Consider the following 14,190-nt stretch of genomic DNA (forward strand, 5'->3'; position numbering starts at 1 on the left):
CACAAACACAAAAGAAGATAAAACAAACTAGCTGTTTTCAGTCAGATTTTTTTTTTCCTTGTACCAACCTATTTTCTGTACCTTGCTAATGGACTTATTCTGGGCTGTTGTTATGTTCCATCTTTTAAATCACATTTTCTTTTAAGAGTGCAAAGCATCACATGTTGTACCGCCTATTCACTCCTCTATTTTGTACCCCTCTTATTGTTAATCATACTGACTGAGCAGTCCAATGCTGGGCTGAGCTTTCTGCTATATTACTGTTGTGTTTTTACTTCAACTATAACACCAAATTAAAAGATTTTTTGGTATCTTGGTAGTGAAGATAAGATGCTGGAATATTTTCTTCCTTATCACTGTTGTTGTAACACAGCTTGTCTGTGGCATAGCTAATCACAGAAATGTTAAGCTCATAATCGCACAAAGGAACCTTAATTGGATGCAAATACAGACTTTAACTAAGCTTGTTCAGTGCGCTTTTTAAAAATGATTATCCATTTAATTTTCTTAATGGGTTCCTGCGTTCCCATCTCACAAATGATCTCTCTTAAGGGATTCAGGATAAGAATACATCTGCTGGGCGATACAGTCCAAATCGGACTGTGTCCTAACAGTAGAGGCTAGAGAAGCGGTACTAATACCCCTAATTTATGGCCTGATGCTGTCTTAGTTGCAGGTTACAGAGGCCAGATGATAACAGTCCAGTGCCAAGGGTTATCTCTCTGCCAGGAGAGCACACGCTGAACCAGTGAGGTCCTGTTGTTTTGCTGTCAGGCAATTTTTCCTCACTAACACACCATGATATCCGGAATATTTCACATTTTGGGGTTCTATATATGAGTCATTCTGTTTCACTGAAAATTTTCATTCATTTATATGCCAATTAGAAGACTTTGAATGTAGCTACTGTTCTGCATCAGTGACTGCTGCTCTGTTTCTATTTTCTCCCATCTCGCATTTATCATTAAGCCACTCCTCCTAACCTCTTTTGATGCCGCATACTGACACATGAAAAATGGTAGTATAAGACTTAGATAATAAGCCATACTGTTTAATGTTTTATTCTAGTCAAGCTTGAATGACTAGTCAGTGGGAAATTTTACAAACTAACCTTGGATTTGTCCTTCTCACAGCCTTGGGAAGACATCATCAATTAAAAAGTAATGTAGTATGATTGTACAGGTGGAAAACTGCGCAAAACTTTTCTGACTTGTTCTACTGAAGGGCGTTTCTAGTAAAAGGGACGTTTTTTTCTCCCTGCTCTCACCAGCTGCTTTGCAATCGTAAGGTTTCTCTTGACTACTGTTTGGTATTCAACTCTCTGAAGATAACTAATGTTTTAAATGGGTGCTATATAATCAAACCTGAACTGGATTATGTTTAACTAAAAACAAACAAACAAACAAAAAATACACAGATTTGCTTCTCTGCAGAGTGAGGTGAAAGTTTCACATAAACAAGCTGTCTAGCTCTATGCAAAAATAACAAAATCCACCTACTGCTCCTCTGAAGCTCCCTGATTAACATTTTTTTTGGGACCAGCTACAAGGCGATCTTCAGAGAATGTAGCTAGTCTTTGTGTTAAAGTCTGTTTCCCTGTTGTTTTGTGTTTCTGCTGGCTTGACATGAGCCCAAACCTATCCCTAACACGTCTGCATCTGCAGCTCAATAATTTATCATTGTGGAAAAGAATGGCACCGGAAATACTGATGAAGGAACAGACATAGTAATGGGAAAGAAAATAGTCTCCCTATAAAAAAATCTACTTCCACCTGTCTGTTTATTTTCACGCTGTGGTTTTGTATGTTTTGAGTAGGGCTGCATAAAACGATTATTTTAATAATCGAGTATTCTATCGATTATTCCAGCGATTAATCGAGTAATCGGATAAGAAATACTTTTTTTTATTAACAGTTTATCTGCATATTTTAACTTCCGTACTGCAGTTTTTCGCCTGTGAACAAACAGCGGTGAATGGAGCAGCTACAAAGTTCTCTTTTCTTCACCTTAACACTTGCTGATCAGGTGCTTGATGAAGGACCTCCAGCTGTTTCACAGATTTAATGATTGTTACTAAAAGAAAAAGCTGCTGTTTTGGACGCTGGAAAAACGTTTCCTTTTTCACTAATTGAGCTCACCGTCACAGCTTCGCCTCTTTGCGCTTGCGCAGTTAAAACCGCTGCCTGCTATGAGTGTTTTGAAAAACTAGTGGCTGTGGGAGCCATGGCGCATGTGTGAGTAATGGTGTAATGCTTTGTATTCACAAGCATTCTCGAAAATACGTTTCTACTGCAGGTCTATATTTAGTCACTAATAAGGGATTAAAGTATAAAAAATATTTTGAAGGAGCCCCTCGGTCCTGGGGGGCGGGCCTTCCGGTACCGAACCATCGCTAGTGCTAATGGCCCGCGCTCGCTAGCAAACCAGTTCTGGTAGCTACAGCTGAAGTAAAGACAAAAATAGCAGCTGAAATTCTCAGCGAGCACAACACACACAGACACACAGAGAGCAGTGGAGGCGTGGAAATGCATGTCAGCGACAGTTGCCACCCGTCCCGTAAAGTACGGAACACGGCATGTTACGGAGCCGTATTCCACGGAGTCCCGTAACATACGGGGTTCTGTATTTTACGAGACAGGTGGCAACTCTAGTGATGATCCACTCTGTGTTAAATGAAATCCATCGCAGCGACGGAGAGCTTTTTAGAATGTGTGCTTGTGTATACGTGAGTGATTCACACTCCAGTCCAGTAGGTGGCGGTAATGCAGTTCTATGTTGGTTTGCCAGCCCCCAATAAACCCACAAAAAAACGTCAGCACAAATGCTGCTAATGCTAGTGAGGAGCGCCGCTTACACCGAGACAGCTGAGCGCTGCAGAGTTTAAACGAAGCATCGACACAGTAAATTTGTGTCGATAAATTTTTAGAATCGATTTAATCGAGTTAATCGATGAATCGTTGCAGCCCTAGTTTTGAGCCAACAACAAAACACCTTAAATATTCAGCTTAAAAGATGTTGGTAGGGAGATTTTTTTACTCTTGGGAATGTGTTTCCAGGGGTTTTACCAGGTGTGATGACAAAGTAAAAAAAAAAAAGGAGAAAGCTCTTACTTAATTGGGTCCATCTTGTCTCCTTGCGTACCTCTGCACTGTTCCTAGCTGCTATTTTTAAATAACTCCCATGAAGTCTTTTCTGGCCAATTTCACCCTGGATCTCACACTTACTCAAATACCAAATACCGCCTTCTGTGCCAAACCGACTCGATTTTCATGTCCAGAATCATCATCGGTTGCGATGAGGGCTGGATCTGTGACTATTCCCGACAGATGAAAAAAAAACTGGTTTTAGTAAAAGAGTCTGCAGTGTTCAAGCCTGAAGGCGGTGCATCAGGTAAGAAGCTCAACCAGGAGCATGCTCATCTTTTTTTTTTTTTGACATTCACAGGATTATACACCGTGAATGTGTCCCCCAGGGTCAGACTGTCAATGCCAAGTTTGACTGTAACATCTGAGGGAGAACATTCAGCAGAAACAAACTGAACTATACTGCAGGCCATCGTGGACTGTCACAAAATGTATTGAAAAGGAGTTTTCTGGCCTCAGCAACACAATCGCTCCTCACCACCTGCACTACTTTACTTTACTTACTCCCTGTTACTTTGTGCTCTTTCCCAAAATAAAATTCACACTAAAGGGTCACTGCTGACACAAATAGAGGACATTCAGATGCACAAGTGTAAGTGGTCAGAACAGGTGTGTTTGTAAAACAACAACTGCACAGGAAGCAATCCACTGCCAAATTTAAATCAAGTATGATTTTTTTTGGGGGGGGGGTGTAATTGTAAAATCTTTTTATCACAGCTTGTAAACTACACTGAGCTAAGCTTAACAGGTCAATCAGTCCTCTCATCTAACTAATTTCCATAAACCAAGTCTTCCAGATTGTTGATTTATTGCATTAAAGGCCTGATGTAACTTTGACAGTGATACTATAAATAAGAAATGCAAGACATTAGTAAATTAAAAGACCATGTTTGTGCTCTGACTGACCTTGGTGATTCCCTGAAGGAAAGCCTCCTTAGCGAGTTTGGCAGGGCCATCCAGAGACTTGCCGTCATCTTCTGGGCCCCAGCTGGCACTGTAAATGTGGATGTGCTGAGGATTGAGGCTAAGAGACTGAGCCTCCACTACATCTGTCACCTCCCCATCCAACATACGAACTCCTATAAAACAAACACATAATGCAGGTTTAGATAAGGTTACCAAAGAGAAAGCTATGAGGAAAGAGTGACAGTGTGACGAAAGGTAAAGACAGTGAGCTTATGAATTTTAGCATCAGATGGGTGGGGAGATACCTTAGTGACAAAACAGGCGTAAGGTGATAAAAAGAAACAAAGGCTGAAAATAATCTGTTAGAATGCAAACTTTTTCATTTTATCTCCAGCCAGAAAAACACAACAAAACTGAAAACCGGAGAAACCAAGCTCTTCACAAGAAAAACCAAAGACTTCACAGAATCTCAGTTTTAATGAGTAAGCACCCAAACCTTCGCCCACAGATGCTGCTCTGGCAGATAATACAGTATTTAACCATCATGTAAACAAAATCCCAGGGGGTTGTTAAACCAAGAAAGGCTGCTTCCTGACCCTACCAAACATATAGAAAGGACAAGCAGACAAATGGAAGAGTCTGCAGAAGGCAGAAACCCACACATGCACAGGGAGAAATGAGCGGAGAGTTTACAGAGCCTACAGCAGTCTGCTGTGTCCACAGGGTAGCAGCACATGTCACCTTTCATCATACCTGAACGCAACACTGTCTGAGCCTTTGATGTGAGCAGCCTCAGATCATTCCTCTGAACATTAATGGTTGTAGAGAAGCATGAAATAACCCACCCTCAAATAAGGTCCATTACGGTTAGGGGACCCCCAAACCTTATATGATACACTAAGACTGACAACGTCCACATTAAGACTTCAATAACCCGTTCTAGAGAACCTGCCTAGCCCTGTAGGAACAAACGTGTGCCAGCAGGGATGTGACCAAGGCTGTAATTATTGTGCTGGCACAGGCATTCAAAAGCAACACACCTTTGAATACTGAGTAGCCTGAAACAAACTTAACTGGGCTAAACACGCAACATAAAGCACATTGTTTGCTCTGCGGTCGTTGCGTGAGGTCTGCACCGCAGCAGTAAAGGTAATTACTGTCGTAACAACTCTCATCAACTTCCTGCAGCTTGATGATTCCTGAGTAAGACACTTGCATGAATTCCCTGTAGCTTCACCAAGTCATAGGTAGCAGGTACAGATGCAGCTATGAATGTGTGTGCGGGCGCAAGGAAAACAGGTACAGTAGGTGGAGAGGAGACACAGAGTGAGCCAAGTAGGGTCAATTGGGGGGTTTTAAATGCTAATTGATAATTATTACTCTGCAAGGAGACACATATTTTAGCTTCAGCATAAACACGACTGCTTCTGCTCACACACATATACACACCATGAGCGTTCGGGAGAGAATCACAGCTGTTTATAAGCAATCCACTGACGCCGTGACGTGAACAGATTCACAGAGGAATAATTTATGAGAGTTGGGCCAATGTGCGGCTCTGTCGGGAGATGAATGGTAATGAAGACAAAGAAGGAGAGTTATGAGTAACATCTGTGAACAGGCTGCTCAGGGCTCCACGGGCTCCGCTGAGTCTTGTTGGCTGCCATCATGGCATTGACAGATTGTTTGATGACAAAAGTTACTAAAGGCCTTCTTGGAATAATTTATCAAGTGCAAAAAATTTCAGGAGGAAAAATAATCCTTCCAGACTTGATTTGTTTTCCCAGATTTAATTTGAATGAACTGCTCTACATACAGTATCTTTCTCTATGCATATCTGCACATGCTGACAGCTTAATTACTGATTGAAAAAGAATTTGCCCTAAGAGTCTAATTTTGCCTAACTTTATCACCTGTATAAGACAGTTTACTCAAAATACAAATTGCTTACCACCTAAAAGAAAGACTATGTATCACACAGAGAGCCAAATAAAGTTGAAGGACAGTATAATGAGGGCTGAGATGAATTGAGAAAATCAGATTCACCCTGTCATAAATACTATAGCAGGTATAATAAAGCCATGATCTACTTATTTCCATTTAAGAAAACCGCAGTAAATGATCAAAAGCAATTTGTCTCAGAGGCTTTGGATGTTCAGTGTACAATACTGCCTATCTCTGCAGCACACTCTCACTTGTACAGCTGAACAATACAGAATCAGTCAGTCAGTAAATGAGAGTCAGCGGTCCAGAAAAAAAACATTATGGATATTAGCTTTAAAACCTATCACTGGATCATTAATATAATGCGAAGACTGAGCTACTGTATAATTGTTGTTCTGACGAAAGTCCCAGAGTCCCAGAGATCTTAGCAGAAAGACATTCACTTCCAAGTTAATAATGTTCAGTGTGTATTTCATTGTGTATTAGCTTTAATTTAAATGATTATAAACTGATTTAAATGAATATAATACTTATTAAACATTCTGCCAAACTAAAAATAACAGTATGCTTCACTCACCTCCAATTTTAGCATTATAGGCCACACCTATGCCACACACACCATTGTTTGCTGTAGCTGCAACTTCTCCTGCACACCGGGTTCCATGCCTGGCAAGAGAAAACGTGAAGGTGCATGAAAGAAGAGTCATAAGAAAAAAAAAGAAAAAAAAGGAACACTAAAAATAAACCTGTAAAGGTACTAAATGTTAAATAAAATCAGCGAAAAAGCATTTAATGTTCCTGAACTGTGCTGGGCGTCTAAATAACAGGGCACCTTAAGTGTTGCTAAAAATACACCACTGCGAAAATACACAATCAAAAGAGAAACACAAGCTCATTGGCTCTGTTAGAACTGTAGCACATCACATTTGCGTTATAGCTTTAACAATAGGTGTCAAACAGCCTGATATGCCTTTGACATTTAAGGTCTTCTCATTTAGACAGCACTATAATTTAATACTTGTAACAACACAAAGAGCTGTGACCTCTGCGGTGAACCTGATGTGCAATTAGAACCATAAAGGACACATGAGACTTCTTTTTCACACAGCACAGGAAGCATCAACAAGTGAAAACCTCAGTCTGTTTGAGTGCTCTATTAAAGAGGATCTGCAAAAAGCCACAAATACATTTTGTGAAAGCTTATTGTATGTGGAAACACTGAAATTGTGACTTAATAAATCAATGACTGTGTTTGGCTTCTATGTCTTCTCCTAGTGGTACTTTTTCCACTTTAATGTGTAATGGCCTTGAAAACACATTTTCTCACATTTATTTGGTCAATAATACCACTTTAACACTGCAACATTTTTTCCAAAGTCTCAATAGTTGCAGTCTTTCTACACACACACACACACAAACACTACCCAGACAATTTATTAGGTACACCTATTCAACTGCTCTTCTTGTTCTTTTGGCTGCTCCCTTTAGGGGTCGCCACAGTGGATCATTTGCTTTCATCCCACCCTATTTCTAGCATCCTGGTTTGTTACACCAACTCTCCTTCAATCCATCCATGAATCTTCTCTGTGCTTTTCCTCTTGCCTGGCAGCGCCATATTCAAAATCCTTCTTCCGATTTCACTATCCCTCCTCTGCACATGTGCAACCCATCTCAGCCTTGCCTCTGTCTCCAAACCACTGAACCTGAGCTGTCCCTCTGATATAATCATTTCTAATCTTGTCTCTCCTGGTCTGAAACTGTCTTCACCTCCACAACACTATTAACATACTCTTCCTGAATACTCCTATTCCATTTTGCTTCCTATCTACACCAAGGTAGAAGAGTTTGAATCCACCTCTAATGCTCCTGGCCTGGCTTCCCTTCCCCCTGCTCTCTGGAACACACAATATATCTACGTTCTTTCGTTCCATCATATCAGCCAGCTTCTTTTCCTTTGCCAGTCACAGTCCTGACATTTAAAGTCCCTATTTTCACCTCCACACTCCTGCCTTTCCTTCTCTCTTGCTGTCTCTGAACACCCCTTCCCCATCTCGTCTTCTTTTTTTGGCCAAAAGTAGCACAGTGTCTACCAGCACCTTGTTGGCCAACAGCACCAGAGGCAGTTAATGTTAACACGGGACCCGAGTGATCACACATGAAAATCTCATTCTTGATGATCTGCATGTTTAATTTATGCCAGACGCCCTTCCTGACACAACCTTTACCACTTATCAGGGTTTGTGGAGGAACAGGAGAGTTTCATCACAGATGTACAGCCAACAAATCTGGGAATGGCAATATGAACTCTGAGGAATGTTTCCAGGACCTTAATTCTTCTATGCCATGAAGAATTAAGACAGTTCTAAAGGCAAAGGAGGGTCCAACCATGTTGGAAAGTTGTAACTAATGAAGCAGCCAATGGGTGTCTATGGTAGTATACTATATTATAACAACATGCACAAGTTTTGAAATCTATGTACTTGTGAGATATTTTGAACTTGATATATATAAAATTCAGACAGGACAACAGGCAGGATAAACCCTGGACAGGTTGCCAGTCCATCACTGGGCCAACAAACACAGAAAGAAAACCACAAACTTTCACATTCACACATGCAAATTCTGAATCACCAGTCATGCATATCTTTGGACTATGGGAAGAAGCCAGAGTACAAAGTGAGGCCCCAGCTGACGAGCAGAGTTAAACATAGGGCCTCCTTGCTGTGGTGTAATGCACCACTCAACTTTGGAGAAAAAAGTATTAGAAATCTGTTCTCCTGTAACACAGGCTATAGGGTTTTTCAGTCAAAAAAAAAGAAAAAGAATAGAAAAGAAAAGAAAAAAAAGACTGAATAGAAACCTGAGGATAAGTACAAAGGCCTGTCTAAAACTAACTTTACCTTGACAGTCACTGGCCACAGGCCATCCAAATGAAATACGAGATTTTATCAATGAACATGAATTATTCACCAAGCCTATCAATAATTCCTTGAACCAGTTCTGAGTTTCAGAGAACAGACAGGTTGCCTATAGAGCGTTGTCTACACGTCAAACAGACCAACGCTTCACAAACGGAAACCATTCCAATCTCCTCCAAACACACTTTATCAAGATCTTTATCAGATCTTGTCTTAATACAAACAATGAAGAGTTTAATTGAAAAATGTACAGTTTGGATGCTATAAACAAAAAGGTAGTCATTAATAGAAAAGAACTTGACTTGTTTCACTGACTTTTGGGGAGAAGCAGTGAGAGAGATGGGAAATGATGGAGCAGAATGAGCATTTGGCATTTAAGACAGGTCATTAAGATTGTCTCCTGATTACAGTGCAGGTATCTGATTAGGAAGCACAGTTTCACACCTGTCGGTGAGATATGCTGAGTGTATATTATCAGAACAAAGCTAATTACATCCACAGCATTGTCACAGAAGAGCCAAAAATTACTTCCTTTTTGATCTCCTAACCTCACTGATGATGAGCCAGAGGACAAAGCCGTTTCACAGGGCCAGAGTGTTGCTACACCTCCAGCTGAGATTCTGATTAGACTCTATGTTGCTCTGTTATACATTACCCACCCGCTAACTCGCAGCTTTGTTCACTCTGAAATGTTTTAGCAGAGGATCGCTGCTGTTTTATTACTTATTCACCCTCTGTCGTTTTTGTGACAAAGTCACGATTTATAACTCAGAATAAAAAAGGATGATGTGGAAAAAAAAAAACCTACACACATTCAGTTAAAGTGTGCTTTGTTACAAATCATTTATTTCATGACCCAGGCTGTCAACGACCACAAGCATTGAAGTGATTTTTAAACAAGCAATCAATTTGCCTAAAAGGACTTATTTTTCATTGGCAGATATGTCCTTACAGAAGGACCTTGGCACATACAGCAGGATGTAAAGCAACACAAATACAAGTAACATGTTATCATTGCTAACAAGTGGTTAAACTATACTGATAACTAGTTTCATATTACATAAACAGCAACACTCGGGACATTTTTCTCAAGAACAATATACACTGTTGAAAGAAATTAAAGGAACCATTTGTAATCAGAGTATAGCATAAAGTCAATTAAACTCCTGGGATATTGATCTGGTCAGGTAAGTAGCAAAGGGGGTTGTTAATCAGTTTCAGCTGCATTGGTGTTAATGAAAGTAACAACAGGGGCAACAATGAGACAACACCTAAAACAGGAATGTTTTACAGGTGAGGCCACTCACATTTTTCCCTCTTCGTCTTTTCTGACTGTTTGTTCACTAGTTTAGGATTTGGCTAGGGTCAGTGTCACTGCTGGCAGCATTAGGCGATACCTGGACCCTACAGAGGTTGTACAGGTAGTCCAGTTCCTCCAGGATGGCACATCAATATGTATGATGTGGCATCCTTTTGTTCCTAACACATTACCCAGCCCACATCAGTATGCCTCACTGAGCATGCCCCCCCGAGATCCAATATGTTAATGTATGTGTATGTATACAGGGGCTGAAATGAGACATATTAGATGAGGAAACCATTTCTCAGCAGTCTTTTTACAAAGGGTAACACCAGCAATATTTTGGTAAAAATGCAGCTTCAAATACCCCAGTAACTTAGTATGTAATACAGAATTATTCACTTATACACAAATAAGTTAACTTATTGCATCAGGGTATTAAAGAAGCATTCACTGTGGTAAAAGCTTGAGTCATAATCTACAGTCTCAGCTGATCAGAGTGTGGGCTGTTGTTTCCTATATATATATAAAAAAAAAAGACATCTCTGTCTGCATGTGAAGTGGTTAGCAGACCTTTTAGTGAGTACCCATTGTCTAATCAGAGCACTAAAGAGGCACAGACCTGCCCACTCATTACATTTTAGCTCACAACTGCGTGTCTGACAAATGTCTGACTGACTGGCTTTACAAGCACGTCCACACAAAGCCAGTCTTGTTATTATGTGCTGTGCGTATGTAGTGGGTGCAGAATAGTTACTGTCAGTCATTTCAGATCATGCAAAATGGAGCCATAAGACCACTAGTCTGACTATGACAATACCTTCTTCCACACAACAAAAATATAAGTGAGAGAATTTTATGCTGATGGCAGATTCCAGGGTGTAGTTCTCTTTAATTACTGAGAAAGCTGGGCGATCAGTGCTAATCAGGCCAAACCTGGGTCAAGTTAACTTACTGCATTTTTATAATCTAATGCACCTATTTAACATAAAACAGTCATAGATGAGATCTATATTTGAAAACATAAAAGACACTAAGTGCTTCTGCTGCAGTTTAATATAGAAATGGGTCACTGCTGCACACCAGTCTAGGCTTTAACATTAAGTTATCCAATACAGGTACAATATAATAATAATTTACATGCAATATGTTTGGAAATGATACTTAAAACGATAAATGCAACTTGAATTGTTTGTTTTAACCTGATGTTTAGCTATATATTAAAGCGATTTACAGTTGTCCTTCTGCAGTGCTGATAATTTCCTCAGGGTGAATAAAATTAGAAGGGGAACTAATTTTAAAAGAGAAGCTGTTTTACCATCCTTTAATACACAGGCCAGGGAGTGTGACACCACCCACAATGGCCAAGATCACACATAGTCAGCACTGTAGACATCCAGATGGCTTGGCCCAGAAAATTATGCCCTGTAACATCCAGACATTTGCAGTTTATTTGCACCGGAAATAGCAGATTCATGTGCCAACTTTTGTTTAAAAACAAACATTTGGGGTCTTATGCCAGAAAGTCAATTTGAGTTTTCTGCTTTCTTTAATTGCATCAGCATTGCTGTGGTTTCACAAGCCAATCATAGTACATCTTGAATCAAATGCTTTGGGATTCAGAAAATGTTTGAAATGTGGGGACATTTTAATTTGTACTAAGGTCTGTAATGCCTTTAGAGGTAAATATTGGCACGCACACAATGTTTGATCCACAGCATCATAAAACAGCCTTTACACTCCAGACAGCACACATCCTCAGACCATGGAGACACAGATGTGATGCCAGGCAGGGGATTCAGCCAGGCGTGGTAGAGTGCACAGAGAGCCAGAGGCCTGAGAAGACTTTTGTGGGGAGCTTGTACACACCAAGATTTACATTTTTCAAATACTGTCTGCAAATTCACATGCAGATAGTGAGCGGCTGATCTGGATCGAATTCAGCAAAAAAACAGCCAGACAGCTTAATATATCCAGGGAGACTCAGACGTGCCAGCGCACACAAAAGGGTTTATGATGAAGCCACAATTTTATCTTTCAAATGTCCATGAAATTAAATGATTTCCGAGACACTTTACTGAATGCCTCCATTCTATATCCATTTAAAATAGATTGGAAGAGGTGTCAGAGTTTTGTCAAGCAGTGAGGGTAGGTATAAGTGTAGTTTGAAAAGAAGGAAAAAGTTGAAGTTTGCACAAAAGACCTGACAAGCCAATGAAACACACTAAAAATAGTTCACCCTGTAGAAAGACAATCACACTAAATAAATCATTGCTATGTGAACCGGTGGATGTCAGAAGCCGCATACATTGTTCCAAATAAGCTTAAAATAAGAGAAGACCAAACAAAGCTTGGATAAAATGCTGTTGAAGTAGAAATGCTCTGTTTACACAGTCAATGTGACCCCCCCCCTTATCTTATCAAAAGGTACAAAAGACACAGAGGGAGGTAATGCTTTTATCTGTCATCCTCAGGACAGGGCACCATGTTTGGAGAAGTCATTGCCCTGCCATTTATTGGAGAACTTAGACAAGCCATACAAGACAATCTCGCTCGATGTAATCATATACCTAGAGTCAATAATATAATGAAATGTACAGTATATTAAAGAATATAATAACTAACATAAAATAATTCTGCAAAAAACAAAGGTTATATCTTATTGAAGGTGACAAATTCAGTGTAAATTCTGAGCTAATCATAATGCCAGCCTTAGCCATAACCCTATAAAATAGTCCTCACACTTGATAATTACATAGTTATTAAGTGTAATAACTGCTAAACATTTAACAGTATTACTCTTTTGCCCAGTATATGAATTTGCAACCATCATAATTTTTGGCTTTGCAGTTTTTTGTTAGTGGTTTAAAATCACTTTGGGATGCTATAGTGAGAAGCTGGAACAGGTTAAATTTTACTTCCTAAGGTGCACCATGCTAGTACCAGATTAGAACCCCCTTTGCATTCAGAACTGTGTTAATTCTTCACTGAATAGATTCATCAAGCTGCTGGAAACATTCCTCTGACATTTTGGTCCATATTGACATGACAGCATCCTGCAGTTGTTGCAGATTTTTCAGCTCAGTGATGAAAATCTCCTGTTCCACCAAATTTCAGTGGTCTTCTTTTGGATTGAGATCTGGTGACTGTGGAGGCCATTTGATTACAGTGAACTCATTGTCATGTCCAAGAACCTAATTATTTTGGGGTTTGTGACATGATGCATTATTCTTATTCTCAATTTGAACTTCAGCAGCTAATCTTTACCATGTCTACATGCTTAAACGCATTGAGCTGCTGCCATGAGATTAGACGACCAGTTGAACAGGTGTACCTAACAAAGTGACCGGTGAATGTATATTTATGTACTTTGTGCAGCTTCTGCTTCAAAGCTGGATATGCCGAACACGTTACAGAATCAGTTCTGACGCAGATAACTACAACGGCTACTACAAGCTCTGTATTGGACATCACCAGACTCATACATTCATACATTTTCTTCTGCTTATCCTTTTCAGGGTCACAGGGGGGCTGGAGCCTACTCCAGCTATCAGGGGCGAGAGGCAGGGTACACCCTGTACAGACTGCCAAACTGTTGCAGGGCTAACACAGACAGACAGACAAGCATTCACACTCACGTTCACACCTATGGACAATGCAGAATCACCAAATAACGTAACTCCACTGGCTGCATGTCTTTGGGCTGTGGGAGACTGAGACTGTGTACCCAGAGAAAACCCACGCAAGCACGGGGAGAACATGCAAACTCCACACAGAAAGGCTGAGGAGGATTCAAACCGGGGAACTTCCATGACCCTGACCATTTTTTTTTTTTTTATTGACCCTCACCATTTAATACAATAATATGATGCTTGAATCATCTCTCCTGCAGTCAGTCTGTTTACATTCTTTTGTACACTTTCTGACATACTGAAGGTGGAACATTCATTGTGTCTCATTACTGAACACTGACTATTTT

The 14,190-nt window shown here is 40.1% G+C and overlaps 1 protein-coding gene across 2 annotated transcripts in view; it reads right to left on the bottom strand.

The window, feature by feature from the left end:
* Window positions 1–14,190, bottom strand: part of furinb (furin (paired basic amino acid cleaving enzyme) b) — a 183,842-nt gene that overhangs the window by 16,660 nt on the left and 152,992 nt on the right. For both annotated transcript variants that reach the window (XM_030730647.1, XM_030730648.1), the window contains exons 7-8: window positions 6,571–6,659; window positions 4,050–4,222 (exon numbers count right to left, since the gene is read on the bottom strand). In XM_030730647.1, the coding sequence (XP_030586507.1) occupies window positions 4,050–4,222; window positions 6,571–6,659 (262 nt within the window). The remainder of the gene's footprint in view (window positions 1–4,049; window positions 4,223–6,570; window positions 6,660–14,190) is intronic.

The sequence above is a fragment of the Archocentrus centrarchus genome, chromosome 6, assembly GCF_007364275.1.
Source record: "Archocentrus centrarchus isolate MPI-CPG fArcCen1 chromosome 6, fArcCen1, whole genome shotgun sequence".
NCBI classification, from domain to species: domain Eukaryota; kingdom Metazoa; phylum Chordata; class Actinopteri; order Cichliformes; family Cichlidae; genus Archocentrus; species Archocentrus centrarchus.